The sequence below is a fragment of the Homalodisca vitripennis genome, chromosome 5, assembly GCF_021130785.1.
Source record: "Homalodisca vitripennis isolate AUS2020 chromosome 5, UT_GWSS_2.1, whole genome shotgun sequence".
NCBI lineage: Eukaryota > Metazoa > Arthropoda > Insecta > Hemiptera > Cicadellidae > Homalodisca > Homalodisca vitripennis.
In genome coordinates, this window is record NC_060211.1 from 147,178,874 (window position 1) to 147,199,549 (window position 20,676).

At 31.7% G+C, this 20,676-nt stretch overlaps 1 protein-coding gene across 50 annotated transcripts in view; it reads right to left on the reverse strand.

The window, feature by feature from the left end:
- The window catches only part of LOC124362991, a 217,854-nt gene that overhangs the window by 149,673 nt on the left and 47,505 nt on the right, over positions 1-20,676 (reverse strand). For all 50 annotated transcript variants that reach the window (XM_046817976.1, XM_046818021.1, XM_046818001.1 and 47 more), the window contains 8 exons: positions 18,149-18,232; positions 16,236-16,295; positions 14,936-15,010; positions 13,463-13,525; positions 11,177-11,260; positions 8,889-8,915; positions 8,308-8,361; positions 4,905-4,997 (listed from right to left, as the gene is read on the reverse strand). In XM_046817976.1, coding sequence (XP_046673932.1) covers positions 4,905-4,997; positions 8,308-8,361; positions 8,889-8,915; positions 11,177-11,260; positions 13,463-13,525; positions 14,936-15,010; positions 16,236-16,295; positions 18,149-18,232 — 540 coding nt within the window. The remainder of the gene's footprint in view (positions 1-4,904; positions 4,998-8,307; positions 8,362-8,888; positions 8,916-11,176; positions 11,261-13,462; positions 13,526-14,935; positions 15,011-16,235; positions 16,296-18,148; positions 18,233-20,676) is intronic.

Here is a 20,676-nt window from a genome sequence, read left to right on the forward strand (position 1 = left end):
AAATGATGTCAATGATAGCAATATAAACTTAATCACAAATTTGAGGGCAGATGAAACATAAACGGTTAGATTTAGTTATACATAAGGAATCAGACAAGGATTTCTCTGCTATAACTACAAAATCAAAGAGACTGTCGATTTCCCTCTACTCAGCCTGAAACGTCCGAGCTCACAGTATGCTTCCCCGAAGGTCGTCAGACTGTAGTGACAGCATGGGACCCGATGCTTGAAGCCCCAAAGAAACCCATCGACAATAATTATGAGGGAAACGAATCCTCGGTTACCTTTTCAAAATCCACCTGATAGTGAAGTTAAAAACGCAGCAGTATCTACGTCCAATAGAACTGAGTGTCTTTCATGCCATGAAATGGATGAAACTGAGGAAGGAAAGTGGTCCAACGCCAAATACATCGTATCAAGATGTTAACATCCAAAAAGAAGCCGCCGCCGAGGATGACTTTGAGATGGTAAATGAATGCGATGTGACGTTTTCGAGAGCATCTTCTCCATGCCTTTCCATCATGGAAGATTCGGAATGGGTAGACAACGAACTAGGAATGGATTTCAAAGAAACGTCACTTAAGACAAACTTAAATTCCAGCACCAATTGCTTTACCACAATACGAGTCACTCCACAACCAATCCAACCACCACCACGCGAGAAAACTGAAGCCCCAGAAGAAATAAACAAGCATGTCCTGGATTGCTCGTTGAACGTCAGAAACGTGCAGGCTGCTTCAAATAAACAAAAAAGATATCGTCCAAAAAGGATTCGGGTATTCAATCCGGACGGCACTTTTGTCAGAATAGATGTGCGAAAGTTGCCACCCAGAAATTGCGCTGAATTGGTTATTCCATTAGTATAATTTAGCCACCAAGAAGGAAATGTTTTTATAAACCGAAGATTAATATTTTGTTTTATTTCGTTCAAGGCAACTGAACTTTCTGCAGTGAAGTGTGTCTCTTTATCAATTTGAAAACAGTTTATTTTTTTTCTAGTTTTAACAAAATTATTATAAAAGGTTAGCCATTTTAAGTTTCGTTTTCATGTTTTCATTTCAAATTTATTACTACATTTATGTAGATTTATCAGCAAATTGGTGTTCTTTTTGAGTGTTCTTTTTATTGTTTTATATCATGTTTATTGTAATTTAGTACACAATTTTTTGGGTCCAGAACAAAAGAATGTTAGTTTTTTTTATATTTTTAAGTAAATAATTCCTTTGCCTAATTTAGTTTCTAGATCTTATTAATATAGTTTTACATTTTAAAATAGAAAATTGTTGAATTTAACTAAAAAAGATGTTTAATTTTGTTCGCTTTCTTCTCTTCCCGAAAGAAAGAGGGGGGTGTGAGGTACTAAAATGTACATTGTATTTTTTTTATTATTTTGGGTCGTCCATTCAAGTTTTATTGTGGGATTAGTTTTCCCGTCAACAATGATTAACGGGGATCCAGATAAAACAAGTTAGCCTCAGCTATCGTGCTACGACATGTTCGCCGCTTGACGGGTTGCGGCATGAACGATAAGTCGCGCATGCTCTCCAACGCAAACTCGTTAGACGGACCGGCCAGCAGAAGAGCGAGAGGTCAGTCTACACAATCCTATCACGACGATAAGACCCACTGTGCGCTGAGATCTTAACCTCACTCCTGCCGACTTGTTCGTGAGATACGGACGTATCGATTACTTCTTGCTATTGGTAATATATTACTTCAATTACTATACTTATCATAATTAACAATTCATAAATATTTCTGTATCGTTTTTATATGTTGTGCCACACGAAATTTACTTATAACGTATTATTCTTGGTATTCTTTTACTTTACTTGCTATCTTACTTAACCTATGTTCGTGTAATACGGACCTAACCTTTAAATTTGGTGTTAGTGGTTATTTTCTTTTCTTACTATCTTACTTAATCTATGTTCGTGCGATACGGACCTAACCTTTAAAATCGGTTATTGGTTATTGGTATTATTGGTTCTTTACTTTACTTACTATCTTACTTAATCTATGTTTTCGGCGATACGGACCTAACCTTTAAATTGTTTATTGGTATTATTGGTTCTTTACTTTACTTACTATCTTACTTAATCTATGTTCGTGCAATACGGACCTAACCTTTAAATTGGTTATTGGTTATTGGTATTATTGGTTCTTTACTTTACTTACTATCTTTCTTAATCTATGTTCGTGTAATACGGACCTAACCTTTAAATTTGGTGTTAGTGGTTATTTTCTTTTCTTACTATCTTACTTAATCTATATTCGTGTAATACGGACCTAACCTTTAAATTTGGTTATTAGTGGTTCTTTACTTTACTTATTATCTTACTTAATCTATGTTCGTGTGATACGGACCTAACCTTTAAATTGTTTATTGGTATTATTGGTTCTTTACTTTACTTACTATCTTACTTAATCTATCTTCGTGCGGTACGGACCTAACCTTTAAATTGGTTATTGGTTATTGGTATTATTGGTTCTTTACTTTACTTACTATCTTACTTAATCTATGTTCGTGCGATACGGACCTAACCTTTAAATTGTTTATTGGTATTATTGGTTCTTTACTTTACTTACTATCTTACTTAATCTATGTTCGTGCAATACGGACCTAACCTTTTAAATTGGTTATTGGTTATTGGTATTATTGGTTCTTTACTTTACTTACTATCTTTCTTAATCTATGTTCGTGTAATACGGACCTAACCTTTAAATTTGGTATTATTGGTTCTTTACTTTACTTACTATCTTACTTAACCTATGTTCGTGCAATACGGACCTAACAAATAGATTATTGCTCTGGGTCTATTATTATTTCTCTTACACTTTTCTTACTTAATCTTTGTAAATACGATACTGACCAAACATTATATATTGTTCTTAGTGTTGATATTACTTTTGTTCATACTCTTTTCATAACATACAGTGTTTTGCGGTTTGAGATAGCTTTGATTTAGATAGAGATCTAGGTAGTTATGCTTTTGTGTTTTCTTTAATTTGATGATAGTAAATATCTTATTTATCGACATCATTGTTTATTTCAAATTCTTAATTTTTCAAGGCCAGTTGGGTAATGATGGTTTACTAAATGCTTGAACGTTACCACCACCTTAGGTGATAGCAATATATCTGAACCCAACTGATATACATAATCCATAAGAATAAAATTTAGACCCCTGGATCGAATCCCCGCTTGATTGGGCTCATCTACGGTATGCGGTACGTGTCATTCTTAACAGTAAATGGTTGTGTTAAGAAAAGACACGTTACAAAGTATATAATTTACAGGATCACGAAAAATATTGCAGGTGCAAAAGATTAAAGGAAAGAGTTATGTCAAAAGAATTGAGTTAAAGGTGAGGGTGGGAGCATGGGCTACGGATAAATGTCTCTCTCTTTTAACATTTTCCAGCTGTCCCTCTCTCCTCGCCTCTGTTATTTCCTATACTTACCTTTTTCTACCTTCTTTATGCCTCTTCAAGTACCTTTAGCCATTTCAGTGGATTTGTCCCATTGCAAGGACCATATATTTATATTGGATAAAAATGAACTGTGTTTAGTTATTTCCATTTAAGTTTGCTAAGTCACCTAAAGACAAGGTTACTTGACAAAACTGAATAGTTTCACACTCTCTAAGAGCTATTTCCGACTACTTGGATTCTCAAAAATGAGAATAGACAAACATGCTTATAGGTAGTACTAACAGCATGGTTGGTCAATTGTATGTAATATTTCTTTATTGTCCATTTTTTTTTTATTGAAATAATATTTTTGTATATTTTCAGTAAGCATTGAGGCATGTTTTAAATATCGTGGCTGTGAAGGAACTATTCCACTCAGGGGATGTGAGAGTCAGCTGTTTATATCAGCTGGTGTTGAGAACTCTATTATTTGCTGTGAGGCAAAATAACAAAGACGGTTTTTTAGTATCTAATAATCAATATTAGTTTATATTAGATATAATAAATGTACCACGGGAGGTGTATACAAGGTTAATTGTCTCAATTTTATCTACCTTCAAAGAACCTTCAGTAGAAGCCAGTGTACCCTTCGATTGTTCTCTTATGCCTTAGATTTGTCTATCACTGTTGCTTGCTTAGAATATTCAAAGGCTGCCAAACATTTGAATACTCCAATATTACAAAAGCTTGATTTTATCGCTTTTTCGTCAGTGTGAGGGAGAATCTCTTGCTATTAGCCGAATATTTGCAGAAAGAAAACGAGGACGACCTTCAAACACGTCACCACAGACTATTCCACACAGCACATTATTGAGCCTTTGAAAGACATCAGGTTTAGTGGAAACTATCTCCTGCGGTTCCAGAACTGGAAAAAATTATTCAAGATCCAAAACTCCCGATGCTCTTCACGTACTGCAAGCACCAAAAAGTAACACTGTGCCTTAGAAAGGAAAACAAGTATTTTTGGGGGGGAATTCCCTCAGCAATAAGTGTGTTCAGTGAATATAAAGACATAAAAGATATAAATGTCATACAAAAAATATATGTTTATAGTTTTTTATTTTTTACTTTTATTAATTATTGTTAATATATACAATATTTTTAAAACAAAACAAATGTGTTTGACTTATTTTGATCTCTCCAATAACTAAAACCAAAATTAGTAAAAATACAAACTCTGTAAAACCTACAGAGGAATAGTTAGGCTACTTCCAAGGCACGGTCCAGTACATGAAAAAGAATAGGCAAAACATTTTCAAAAAATGTTCTAGAAAATTTTAGAAATGTTGGTAAAAAATGTAGAAAGCTTGAAAAATAATCACTGGAAGGGTTAAAGAGGGAACCCTAATCTACAATAGTCTCGCCCAATTTAATCAAAATCAGTTCACTTTGAACGTAAAAAACGCAATTATTAGTACTACATTTACTTACTCGACGTGGCCAGGAGAGGTCAGCTAAAGGCCTTGCGGTTGGAGTAGAGGATAAAGGGTAGATTCCAGAAATATCCGCGGCAGGAGAACATACCTGTAACATCATACATTCTATAAATGATAAAGCCTTCTCAGGTGTATTAATTATTTTATTACTACTATTCCATTTTTACAGTTTATCTTTTGTGTTGGCTTTAATCAGTCTAGAGAATAAAAGCGTATTAGCTTGATTGAGAATTAATCATTATTAATTTAATTTTTTTTTTTTTTTATTGTCTTGTGTGATTCGGTATTTGACTATACAACTCTCGGTATGCATCATTATGGATAAACATAATAAATATGTATAGCAAACTATCATACAACTTTCTGTTATCTTGGAAAATAATTATGTATTAACTGGGTAGATGCAAAGTAAACGCAATCTATATAAATATTTTATGTTTAAAACTAAATGTCAAATATTATTCAAATACTGTACAAAACCACATCACTACGTGTACCCTCATTATTTCAGATGTTAAACTAAAATTTCAAACTACATAAATCACTATATGCAGGGTTTATGTTTATTTAAAGAAAAAGGTTTATTTTAATTGATGTAAATTTGTACCTTAAAAACACGTTACTCCGCCGTTTGAAAAGATATTAATCAAAATATAATATGAAAACCTATTTTCGGGATTCAATTAATTAAGTATGAGTAAAACGTAATTCTCATTAAACCTTTGGAAATACTGAAATGTTAATTTTTATAATTACAGTTTGTAAATACACAGCATTCAACACTGTACTTAAAGTGTCCTTAGATAAAGAAAATATAAATTATGCATAATACGTACATGTTGTCTAATAATATAAGACGTAGATGAGTGTAACTGAACTAATATTTTGTTGTATAATAATTAACGATTGGAAACCAACAAATTATCTCCTGATAACCTTTTAGAGGCTCTAATTTTGCGAAGCTCCCTACTGTATATTATTGATTCACTGTACTATATATTTATAATTATTATTTGAAACTACGGTATTATTCCATAATTAAATCGAGTATTAAAAGTGAATGCAGTGGGTGAGTTCCAGGAGCGGCGTTATGGTAGGGCGCGGTTGGGCGACCGCCTAGGGGCGCCGGACGAAAAGGGGCGCCATTGCTTTTTTCGTATGTAATTGAATTGCAGTTAGGGGGTGCCGAAGAAATCTCGCCCAGGGCGCTAGTAGTGCTAAATCCGGCACTGGTGAGTTCTTAAAATTAGCAATGTCACTCCAATGCGTTATTATGACACTAAACATCATCTACTCATTTCTAAGTAGAGTATTGGTTAACTTTTTTAAACTTTTAACTAACTCTACTATTAATATACCCCTCTTTGCATACAAATACGAGATAAAAATATAAAAATATGATTCTTAATATGTGCATTTTGATTACGATATAGTTAAATGTAACTAGACGATCAAAAATTACTTTGACTAATATTTTCGTATGTATAATAATCAATTGCAAACCCACCAATATTTCTTATAATGTACGCCCAAAGGCCCCAATGGTAAATTTACGTTAATTAAATTAAAGTTATTGCATTATGTTAATTTATTACATGGATACATACTTGATATATATATATATATAAAAGGTACAAGGCTTTCTTAAATTTGGAAATATATTTGGATTGTAATAAGGTACAAGTATTTTTTTAATTACCTACATAACTAATTCCTTACAAAACGAACAAAGATTACTCAATCGTAAAGGATGTCGTACTAAAGAGAAAAAAATAAATAGTGTTTCGAGATTGTAAACTTAATTACAAAAATAGTTAATATATACACATAAAATGCATGCAATTTGGTTTCTTTAACATCGTGACATGCAATATTTACAGAGAAGGTAATTAGGGATACTATATTGATTATGTTAATGAACGTTGATATTATTTTTACACTGAACACGGAAATAGGATAACATGATATCCAGAGATCATAGAGTAATGACTTGCATTGTATTGTAGCAGATTACATATACTTAGACTGATACCACTGGCCTAAATTAGTTCAAGTGCTATTGAAATGGAAAGTGCTATTTGAGCTAGTCTATGAAAAAATCGTCGAGAGTAAAAAAGGATGACGGAAATTAGAATGCGAACATTACCGAAAAACCATAAGTGGTGGCTCATGAGTAGTATGCCATTTAGGAAAGATATGCCTATGATCGCTAGTACTCGTATGTCGATATTCTTAAAAAATCAATCAATTAAATATGTTGTTTAGCTTATATCTCGATCATTGCTGATGTTGCTCTTAGCTTGCAAGCTTAAACACAACTTTAAAACGTAGCAGGCTACAAAATTTAAAAAAATCCATTTAGATTATAAAAATATATAAATATTGATCTCATGTTAAGTCCATCATGATTATTAAACCAACTATTGGCTGATTCAATGTTCATTATTTTATTAAACTTCTGATAAGGTGTGAATTTGGATGTTTGTAATAAATCCCTTTCAATTTAAAAAATGTTTTAAATATTTGTTTTGTCATAATATGAATAGACACAAGCCTTTCATAATTGTGATCAAAAAGGTAGTTTGTGACCCTTATTTCAAAGGGATTAATGGTTTTTACAAGTAATGCAGTCTTTAAGGAAATGTTTTCAACTCAACTTGTAGATAATATTGTTTAGGTTGCAGTTAATATTGGCTCTAATTTAGTATTTTTTGTTAGTCGAACACCTAATAGGTAATTCAGATTCTTTCATGAGTTTATATAAATTTATCAACTTTTTTGTTCACGATTTTGGCATATAATATATTTATAAGCTTTGAGTTTTTGATTAGGACTACTAATTATTGTAGTTAGTTAAAACGCTGTCAAGAACCGAAAGCTAATTTTATAAATTTATTTTGTTATTATTGTGTACTTAGTTTTTTTTATCAATACAGGCAAATGAATATACACTGTTACTAAGAAAGTTAGTTTACCATTATAGTAATCTTTTGATATATTCTCTTTCATTTAGAACTTGTGTATGTGTACTTAAATATTTTTCTAAATCATATTTTTTAAAGTGAAAATGTGTTGGAAACCTTTTACTGCATACCTTTAGGAGCTAAACATTCATTAAAAGACAACTAACGTATTGAAGGCACTGGATTTTGTAGCCTGAGTTAATATATACTTGTAGTGTTAATCTAAAAATCTTTAATTCCAAGAATATTAGTAATAGGTAATATGTATACATATTTAATTGTATTTAAGCGTGACATACCCTAGACTTTTAATACTAAGGTATACATAGACAAGAAATTTTTTTGCCTTTAGATCATAAACTATGGAATTATCTTTTTTTCTGTTGGCACAATTGCAAGATCAGTATTATAGATATTCTACTAATAAGTACGTACCGAGTCGTTGCCGGTCGACCAGGTTCCGAGCGACGAATTCAAATCCTCGCACTCCTGTTTGATAAAAAAATATTATGTACAACAAAGCCGTCTCAAGAGTATGAGTTATATTATTACTCCTACTATTCCTACTTACAGCAGGTGAGCTACTTTACTGTGTATCTTCTCAATTGGTTTTATCCGATCCAGAGTATACAACACCATCCAATGGAAATTGTTTATTTCTTTGAAACTTGTTGTGTGTTTATATGCTTTTTTACTAAACACCCAGCACTATAGTATAGTACATTGTCAGATACGAATACAAAATAATAATACATTTAACTTTCGTATTTTACAACTAACTTATTTGTAAAGTAGATAGATCCAACGCAACTCATTTTATATAATTATGCACTTTTATACGGCATTAACTAATTTTAAAACGTTTAAAGTATTATTGAACAAAACATACAACACTTGTTGTACAAAGATAATTTTTGTATTTGGATGACATGCGATATGATTAAATCAATAAACTGCAAATAAAACAATAAAATGTATATGAAATTAACTTGATAATTAGCAACTGAATTACTTACCGAATCTTCATCGCCATGATATAGCCTCTGTAAAACAATCAAAGAAAAGCCAAGTTAGAATGTATAGTTTTATTTTAAAATGTTATATTATATTAATTTTCAAACATGCATTCTTGCACTGTCTATATAGCTCAACATACTTTTTGTTTAACACAAGTGGTCGTCATTGATACTGACATGTATCATGATTTTTAATTCCATGCTCAATTTTTAAAATGTTAGCCTCATGTAGCCTCTGTTAAACAATCAGAGAAAAGCAAAATTATAATTTATAGTTTTATTTTAAAAGGTTATTTTATATTAATTTTAAATCATGCATTACTTTAATGTCAACTTAAGTTTTACTAAACGTACTATGTGTTTAATTGATTCGTGGTTGATAACGAAATATATTATGTAATTTTATTGCTTGTTAAATTTCTGAGAAGATATTGCTATGTCTAATTGATTTTTAAACTTAAATTAATATTCACATTATTACTAATATAAATTATGTATAAATCTATAAACTACTTATTCATATATATATATATATATATATATATATATATATATATATATATATACAATAATGCTTTAAAGCGCAATAGAGGAATACTAAATTATGCCAGCCACCAAGTTGGTACTTAAAATTTGCCCTGAAGTTTATTGATTAAGTAGTGTACTACGGCTAAAATTTGAGCGAGGTGTAACAACGATAAACAGTTGAACAAATGATGGGCTATTGTTATAAGAGCAAATTCACGACTGATGTTGCAATAGAAATTTCCAAGAGCTTTAGTAAACTTAACAATGCAATGGTTAAACATGGTAAATAAAAAGAGAAGAAAAGAAAAGGGTTTTCGAAGAAAAAGACTGCTAGCCTATCGCTAAGGGAAATATTATTGACAGGTTTGACAGGTTGGAGTTCAATGAAAAAATTATTTGGTGTAATGAGCAGGTGGAAAGGTGTGAAGTTAACATGCTTTTTTTAATCTCTGGCTTGCTCATTTATTAAACTTAATAAGCTTAACTCAATAAAATATCACTAACTGTAATTAAAACTAAACAGGGTAGTTTCGTATAAACTTTTAGGATACGCCAGAGCAGTGGAATGGGTTTTGAGAACGTACAAATAAGTATTTCGGTTTTGGAACTTGTGTTATTGAACGGTTTTATATAGAAACGTGATCATGGTGAAAACTGTAAAACAAGATTAAGTTATCAAGTGTTATGGTACTACTTTGTATGAGACAGCAAGGGTCATTGAAGGTGTGATACCTCTTAATGTAATTATTAAAGAGAGAAGGATAATATAGAATTAAGAAGGAAAAGATAGAATTATTAATAAGCAAAACATGTATCCAAAGAACGGGAAAATAATAAGAAGATAAAAACTCTACGCAAGGCAAAGAAGATGAAAAGAGAGTATAACAAGATACCTTCCCCAACTATATGGGTCTGATGTGAGGGAGAGGAAACTAGTCAACTCATTACACGACCTAGTTTTTCAGTAGACGTGAGAATTTTAAGACTAAACTGTAAGGATTCAACTTCCTGGAAGATGAAATATGTACATATTGTAAAGAAACGGAAGTGGTAGAGCATTTACTAATGAATTGTGAATTTTATAAAGTAACCACAGGTAATATTTGGCAGGAAAGAACTTGAATTGAGGAGAAAGGAATGTTTGTGTGCTCAAAGGAAATGGCAAAGAAAGTATCAGTGACTTGAGCAAGGTCATGAAGATTGCAGAAGGTATTTTTAAGTAGAGTATGGTAAAATTTGAAACAATAATACGATAGAGAAGATATAAAGAAAGAATGTAAAATCATCGGAAGGAGTAGATAATCAGAAGAACATGAACAGAGATGATCTCTAGTATCTGACTGAACATTAGGGTAATTTCTTTTGACGTTGACACTGAATTTACAGGATCAAAAAAAACATTGAATGTGCAAAAGATTTAAAAGAAGGAGTTATGGAAAATAACTTCAAGACTTAAGCTAGAATTGGAGGTAGGAACAAGGTAAACAGCCGAATGTCTGTCTTTTTACATTCCTCCAGCCCTCCCTCTCTTCACGCCTCTAACATTTCCTATCCTTTCTTCCTCCTTCATGCTTCTTCGAGTACTATAATACTATATAGATGAAAAACTTAATCTACATTAGTTTCATCCGATTTAGTTTTACAAACTATTACTCTATATGTGACATAGAAATACGGATTTAACTATATCATTTAATCAGAATCAATTCCACGTGAATTTAAAAATACGCAAAATTATACTTAATACTACATTTTCTTACACGAGGTTGCCTGGAGCCAGGCCTTCGCACTGGAGTAGTGGCGATAGGACAGAGTCCTGAAGGACCCGCGACAGGAGAACGTTCCTATAACATAACACGTATTATAAACATAGCCGTGTCAAGCGTATGATTACTTTATTACTATTATTCCATCTTTTCATTCCAAGATCCAAAGACAATACAATTTATATAGATAAATAATGTTTAATTTTAGATTAAGTAAATGTAAAATATTGTACTAACATTACTACAAACCCTCAGCACTACGTGTACCCTCATTATTTCCATGTTTTGATGACGAACGATTTAAATAAGTATACGTACTGGTTATAAAACAATGAATTACGTATTACTATTTTTACTTTCGCTGTCGAACTTTTGCATAGAACGCTGGCACTATATCACTATATCAGTTAACTGTATGATGTTTAAGAAAAAATTTGGATAAAGACAACTTGGAAAAGGTACGTTACTCTTTGACTGTATGAAAATATATTACTTTCTGTAACTGAAATAAAAAGTGCTATTTTCGGATTTGAATGAATTGAGTATGAGTAAAAAGTACTTTTAATTAAAACTTTGTTAGGTATTGCAATTTTACAAAGTTTCCTTAGAAAAAAACAAAATATTCATAATAAATTATTCATAATACGTAGGTGTAAGTTATGACGTATATGAGTGTAACTAGATGTTCCAAGCATTATTTTAACTAATAGTTCAGTCAACCCTTTTACCGCCAGGCCGCAAGCCACACTTGGTGCGTCGACCGCCAACGATATCTGTACGAGTAGTTGCGTCGACCGCCAGGCCTTTGTCCGGGTGCGCGTTGCTACTCCACCACGGCATTTTGCTCAGCTTTACGCATGTTTATATTATCACTTATATTTTCGTTAATTACAAAGATAGAACGATGTTGTTGGTATCGTTTTCTTTATTTTTAAATGCGCTAACTTCCTATGTGTAGATGTTGGCAGTATTTTTAAATACTGAATTTTGTGACTTTATTTTTATTAATTTTTTTTATACAAAAAATATTAACTTTGAAGTGTTATAAGTACCAAAGTTTGTTCTTTTTACCACAAAATCTTTATATAATACTATTATACATTTAACTTAGAAGAACTTCAGGAAGTTTCAAAAAATAATTCGACCATTTGAAATATTTATTAGCCTCTTTATTCTACAGGTACAAAACGAAAATTTGGAAAAAATCATTACAATGTGTTTTGTAAGTTATAAATCATATGATGTAATATATACCTAATCAAGTATTACCTTGAAATAAAATATACTGTGGATAAAATTAAAATGTATATAATAATACAATAAAGACTTGTATAAAAAGGTATAAAAGATATAAAAAGATACGAATGAGTATAGAGCCTATATAGAGGCTCATGGCGGTTTGCCGCCGACCATGGCAAAGCCTATATATAGGCTCTTGGCGGTTTACCACCACCCATGACAAAGCCTAAATATAGGCTCTTGGCGGTTTACCACTACTCATGGCAAAGCCTATATATATATATATATATATATATATATATAGGCTCTTGGCGGTAAAAGGGTGAATATATTAAACGATTTGAAACCGACAAAATATCTTCGGGTTACCTTTTAAGAAGTCCCAATTTTGCGATGTAAAAATTACGTAATATTAATTTTTGCTTCACTATACCATATATTTATACTGTCTATTTGAAACTAAGTCAATTTTATTTAGTATTAAAATTCAATGCAGTCTGTAAGTGCTCAAATTAGCAATGTATATAAGATATCACTCTAATGCATTGCTAAGACACTTAACTTCGTCCTCTCATCAGTTAGTGGTATAATGGTTAACTAACTGACTAAACTAACTAATTTAACTAACTCTATTCTACTCCTTTTTACATGCAAATACGAGGTATAAATATGATTCCTAACTCGTACATTTGGATTACGATATAGTTAAATGTAATAATATGCTCAAAAGATTACTAATATTTTAAGAAATACATTACAAATTCAAAATCTACAAATTATTCTCTTATTACATCCATAAGGCTCAATTTCACATTTTTAAGATTACCTGTTGGAAATTATTGGTTCGAATTATTACAATACAATAGTAAAATGTTGATTAATCTAAAAACCTACATAATACACGGGGTTTGATATCATACGCAGAGTATAGGCAACAGTATATTTAATTGCTCATTTAAACTACATTTTTATTCAACCCTTGGTAAAATTTAAATTCTAAATGTATTTTTATATTACAGCGTTATTAAGTAAATGACTTACTTCTGCACAAGGATTGTCCTCACCATAAGTACTACCCGCTCTATTAGAATCGCCTTCAGGCCTCTGTAGAAACAATTAGAGAAAATGAAAGTTAGAATTTATATATTTATATTAAATAAAAAATATATTTATTATATATGATATCAGTGTTTCTGTTATATTCCATTTATTAGTACTTTCCACTTAAATTGTTGCAATGGTCAACTTACTCATTGATAGAAGTACTTACCACTTCGCTAGAAATTGGATAGCGAATTCCATGTTTAAAACCACAAAAAACTATTAAACTGAAAAAAATTTTCTTCTTTTATCATGTAGTGCTAAAAGTACCTTTCTCTAAACTTCAAATTAAGAAATATAAATATTAAACTTTTTTACAATGCGCCAGTATTTTTATTCTTACACAGTTAGTTACAGTCTTACAAAATATTTTAAAGGTTTTGTACTCAATTGCAGTAAATACTCAAGAACACATCAATATTGAAAACTGTTTTAGGTATTTATAAATTTTCTTTTTTTAGTAAATAGGCGTAGATTTAAATCCATTCCACCTAAATGTTTGCAAGGATTTGAAAGGAAGCCCAAAAAACTTCTATGCTTTTTCCAAATAAATTATGCCATATGTCCTGAACTGAGATAACTCACTTTAATAGATTCGTATTGGCTTGTGGACCTCTTTTGATCTTTCTTTCCTTATAAATAACAGTAAGGGTACAGTTCTTGGAACAGGAGCAGTTTACCCTTAATTTAATAAATTAAAACGCATTTAACGTAAATTGATTAGCATAAACTAAATCACTAGTAATTTTGTATTGTACTATTACATTAGTTTTTAATTGATGGTTCAACTTTTGTCATCAGGGTAAAATATCAACTCAGAGGCCTCTTCCATTTTTCTTGTTCTTTTCTACTCATATGTTGGTATCACCCTTCATGCCATCTCTCCCTCAATCGTTCTTGTCTTCCCTCTCCTATTCATCATTTATGTCTTTCTGTGTCTATACCCTCCCTTTAATCTTTCTGCCTCCCTCTCCAAATTTATTTGTTTTATTTTCTCACAGACAAATGGGTAAGATTCATCTCGACAGTAGCAATAATATCTATATGAATATGTGCCTATCTCTCTGTGTTTGCTCCCTAAACTAAAGATTAATTTGATTCCCCCAAAATGAAGAGATTTCCCCTCCCTACCTTCTTTTAATGGTTAGTACAACACACTGCGTTTATAAATTAGTTTTTAATTTTTTTCTTGTTCAAAAATACTCCAAATTTTGCATTAAAGGCTGTTTATATAATACTTTAGTTTGACAAACGCCATAAAAAATAACCTCGACTGATTTACAAATAGTATATGTACATACAGTTAAAAAACATGTGACATAAAAATCCAGTTGAACTATATTGTGTAACCAGAATAAATAGACCTTGAGTGTAAAAATACGCTACATTATACTTAGTAATATATTCGCTTACACGGCATGGTGATCTGCGACCATCTGTGGGTCTTGAGCCCGGAGTACAGGAAGCGCCCGTGGCAATAGCACCTGGCTATAACATCACACTTATTTTTATGTTATTTGTATAACATCAAAATAACATCATATCTTTCCATCAATCAGAATTTTCGCCTAAACATGTCATCATCAATAACAAATAACGCAACAGTTTGGTTTTTGCCCAGTATTACATGATTTGACGTACATTATTTACAATTTCAACTAATATACTTTATTATTATTAACTAGTTCTGGTTTGAAACTGAATGAAAATAATAACAATGGGCAGTAAAAAATTGTTAAAATGTTAAAAAGAAGAAAAGCGTTCATTTTATTGTAAAACACAAATAATTATCCCTCGGATGCTTTGAGAGTAAATGTATGTTCAACTATTTTAACAATGTTAGTAGCAAGCAGCCAAGGACACAAATAAGGCAGCGATAATAGTTTATGAAACATTATGTATAAAGCAATGTTACACACAATACCGACTAATTTTCATGCATCCACTGCGAAATGCTTTCGAGACAGAATGTGGACAGACGTACCATTGCCGCTGTTCTCGTCTTGAAGATATACAGTTATATTTGAAGAATATTCTTGTAAGACACAATATCCATGTTAGATAACCATTCTCAAAAATTAATTTTTTCTGTTTTCCATGTATAAACCGTATTTGCAAAATTATGAAGGGGACTAATCGATTCAAAAGTAGCATCCTTCATACAATTTACGCAATAGCTGGCAATTGAACTTTACGTCCTGCAATGCAATTTACCAGCTAATCTGTAGGTTTTGTCCCTAAGACTACATCGTGTAAACCTCAAATTCTCTAAGCTAAAGAAAAGACCGATCACCGTTTTAAAATAAATCATAAAGAAGAAAAAAGCCAGTACCCTTAGCAAAAGCTTTGAGGACCGCTATTAACTCAAAGCTATAAGTAAAATTCTACCTTGTGAAAATAGCTCTCGAAAATATTTGAATCGTTCAATGTCAAAACTTTTATTTACATTTTAGATAGGTTTTTCTTGTTTTTCTTTTTGTTTTTTTTTCATACATTGTTTTTGTATTCTTGAAAAAGATGTAGTCACAAAGAAATATTGTACAGATAATTGTATTTTTCTTTTGAACTGCTCCGAGTAAAATATATATATCGTTCAGAGATACACGATCTCTTTGTTCATTCTATGGCAAGAACAGTATTGTACTGCTGCTCTATATTACCAGCTATCTTATTAAGAAATGATCAAAGCCAAAACTTAACAGTAAGCACGTACCGACTCGTCTTCCATCGAACAGGTTTCGTTTCGTCTGCCGGACGCTGGGTTGTCACATCCCTTTTTAAAAAACAAACATTATGTACAACGAGGTCGCCTCAAGTGTATAAAGTTATGTTATTGCTACTATTCTATCTTAAGGGAGGTGAGCCGCTTTACTGCTTCACATGTCATCTCATTACATTAAATGTTTTTATTTAGTTCAGATTATACAATATTAATAGTTAAACACTTGGAAGTGAACTGGATGAATCCAAATACAACGCATTTTATAAACACAATATAATTAGTTGATATAAGCCATTATAAAAATTTCAAAACTTGTATTATATTAGCTCTTTTCAGGTTTTCTAGTTTTATGTTGTATACTTGAACAAATACAAGGATTTTTATTTCTTCAAGTATACAACATAAAACTAGAAAACCTTAAAAGAGCTAATATAATACAAGTATTTGAAATTTTTATAACGGCTTAAATCAATTAATTAACGTGTACCCTAATTATCTCCGTTTCTGGGAGGACGAACTATGTAAGTAAGTATACGAACTATTCATAAAACAATTCACTATAATTATTAACTACTTGCTCTATTAAATCAATTAATTAACGTGTACCCTAATTATCTCCGTTTCTGGGAGGACGAACTATGTAAGTAAGTATACGAACTATTCATAAAACAATTCACTATAATTATTAACTACTTGCTCTATGAAATCAATTAATTAACGTGTACCCTAATTATCTCCGTTTCTGGGAGGACGAACTATGTAAGTAAGTATACGAACTATTCATAAAACAATTCACTATAATTATTAACTACTTGCTCTATGAAATCAATTAATTAACGTGTACCCTGATTATCTCCGTTTCTGGGAGGACTAACTATGTAAGTAAGTATACGAACTATTCACAAGACAATCCACTATAACTATTAACTACTTGCTCTATGAAATCAATTAATTAACGTGTACCCTGATTATCTCCGTTTCTGGGAGGACTAACTATGTAAGTAAGTATACGAACTATTCATAAAACAATTCACTATAACTATTAACTACTTGCTGTATGAAATCAATTAATTAACGTGTACCCTGATTATCTCCGTTTCTGGGAGGACTAACTATGTAAGTAAGTATACGAACTATTCATAAAACAATTCACTATAACTATTAACTACTTGCTCTATGAAATCAATTAATTAACGTGTACCCTGATTATCTCCGTTTCTGGGAGGACTAACTATATAAGTAAGTATACGAACTATTCACAAGACAATCCACTATTATTATTAACTACTTCCTCTATGAAATCCTTCAAACCGAAAGTGCTATGTATTGTTTGATAATTTAATTATCGTATAGTCATTTACTTTAAGAAACGTTTGACATGAACCGCTTTGTATCGTAACACTACGTTACTTACGTTGAGATAAGAGTATTCAATTGTTAAACCGAAAAGGAATTTTAATCTATTTGCATAACTATCAATAAAATTCAAGGAGAATTTAAGACGCGTTAAGGAAAGATTACACTGTTTATGTCTGAATACCATGAAATTTCACATACTTGTAGCTCAGTCTACTTTGAAAATAAATAATATCTACTCGATGCAGTAAACACGTTAGACCACCAACTAATTCGGTTTTAATTCGAAATAATGATTCTTGAAAGGAAACAGTTACATTATTTTATATGCCTAACTCAAATATAAATAATTCAATTTCAAAATCATAAATTTTATTACATCACCTAACGTTTTTATTTTAATCATATAATATAAAAAATCAGCGATAATAAGTTGCCCTCTTATCGATCTGCATTTCATTCATCCTAATCAGTCATAAATACATTAAACTATTTCTTAGTTTAAATCCAATAAAATAGCCCTGTTATTTACTAATTGATTAACTAACCGATTCATATGTTCTATCGGCCCCTTGGTTGTCCTCTTCCGCAGAACAGCTCGCATCTGCTTGACCCAAAGATCTATCTTGCCTCTGGTAAAACAATCAGGAAATCAAAGTTAGAATTTATAGTTTCGATGTAGATTTATAAAATATGCTTTTTACATTAATTTCTACTCTCTTTCATTTACAACGTGGTGCTTGTATTTCTTACGAGCTTAATGTAACTAGTAATACCCCATACGCTTGAACATATTTTATTCAAAATCAATTTTCAAAGCAACAATGGATTCATAAACAGTTGTATTTTCCTTACTCGTTTCCATTATTAGTACCTCTTCTCAAAGTTCAGATTTAAAACAATAACCAGAATATTATTTATTATTATTTGTTAGTGAGGACATTTATTATGTACTCAAGGTCTTTTTGGAGTTCTTTCCTACCTCTCCCACCTCCACCTATCACAGCTCAGTGACCCATTTAGAATAACTCCTTCAAAAATAAAAAATATATTACAATAAAAAATCACTCCCCTCTTTTATAAGACGATTTTAGGGCCTGCGTGCTGCCAAAGCATTGGAAAAAGTTGCTAAGGTGGAACATTTCAGGGCTAGAGAGCCAATCGTGTCTGTACCAAAGTTGGTGATAGAGTAGCAAGGCAATTTGAGATTGAAGAGATAAATAATACCTTGAAACTGTTAAAACCTGCGGAAATTAGACTGAAAGTTAAGAGGTCGAGCGATATTAGGGATAATTGAGGCAGAAAGGATAAAAGAGTACATGTGTCAAAGGTAAAGTAAAAAAACCTGAAAGTAAAAAATATATTTGAAAAATCAGTGGTCATGATTTACGACATTAGTGCAGAACTTAAAAACAAAGAAATGAAAGAAAGGTATCTACGACAGGACAGGCAGATGCAGAGCAGTAAAATCAAGAAGAAGGATTCCAAAGGTGAGTTTGTTATAAGACATAGGTGTAAGGATACTAGAACTGGAAGGAATGTATGTTAGAAGTGTGATATAGTTAAGAAGCGTTCGACGAGATCCAATGAACAGCTGGAAAAATTGCTGACATCGTGAAAGTATAAGGTAAATTCTTTGTAGAGTTGTGTTTTTCTTTGAGTGATGTGGCAAACAGAAGAGTAAGCAGTGCTCAAGACGTGATATTACTTACTTTGGATCTGCAAGTTTTAAATAACGTTGGAAGCTGAGTACCTTTGATAATACTCAAGGAAAATCGAAGGAAATTAGAACAAAATTGGCACAAATCATTCATAAATAACTGAGGATGAGAACTGAGAAGGACAAGTCGGAATTTTTTAATGGCAAGGGCTGGTATAAGAAATAATAAAGAAGTAGGAAAATATAAAGATTTCTGGAAAAAGATGATTCAAGAAAGGACCCTTACGGGAATATCTAAAAGGTAGTTATGGAGAAAGCGGAAAAGGGTACAACGCTAGTAGTCTTAAAAAGGAGGATGGAACCTACACTTCAACTATAGAGGAGACCTTCGAAATGCTTCTAGAAGGGTTGATGCAAATGATAAACCAGATGGGGATAATGAAACTAAGCGTGAGTTAAGACCACAGATGACGCTGAAAAATGTAGGCATTGGGAATCCAGAATTCATAGCGTAAGAGCTAAAGTGATCTAAAGTGAGCTAATGTGATAAAAACAGAACATCTTTATAGTATAATGATATGAAGATAAAAATTGTGAACTGACTCTTCAGTTAAGTTTGTAACCATTAAAACAATAGTTTGGAACAATTTACTTACCAAGGAGTGGTGAGATGTAGTGTAGTCAAAGTGTTTGTGAAAAGTAACGACAAACGATTACAATTTGGATAAGAGGTGCTTTCTTGCCACATTGTTGCCGGTTTTAGGTAAGGTCAAGATGAAGTTGATTGTTAGACGGTAGAGGCAGTGATTAGAGAGTGAAGGGGGGATGGACAGTATGACTTCAGTAAGGGTATCGGAACATTGGATGTACTAGGGGACATGAAACTTGATGGAAGTGAATAAAAGTATGTGATAGGGATAAAATTACCTTTTTGAATTTTGCTGGTTTTAATAGCTTTAATAAGCCTACCTCTGGCATTCAGTTAGCCGTTCTCTGCTTTAGAGTGATTTCCTGTAATTCCTGTTTCGCTCTGTATATAATTCTCTATAAAGGACAAAGCCTCTTCAATTCTTTACTTAGTCTAAAATACCGTCTGGATCTCTCTTCGTCCTCCTTTAAATTAGCATCCAAATGGTAAGATTCACCAAATACTTTTCTTTTTCTATTAATGGGTGTGCACCCAATGTTTTCTTTTACCAACTGAATACAATGGAGTGTACTTTCACCATCACTGCTAAAGCATTGAGCAGTAATTCATTGTATACTTCTAATAAACTCACTGTTACACCAAGGTACACTAAATGCCATTATTTCAATGTTTTCTTTACGAAGATCGCAACTCAACCGAAAGATACAAACAAATTCGTCCGCCAGATTATTTTATTTCATCTTGTCCAATAGAAGCTTTCTCTCTTT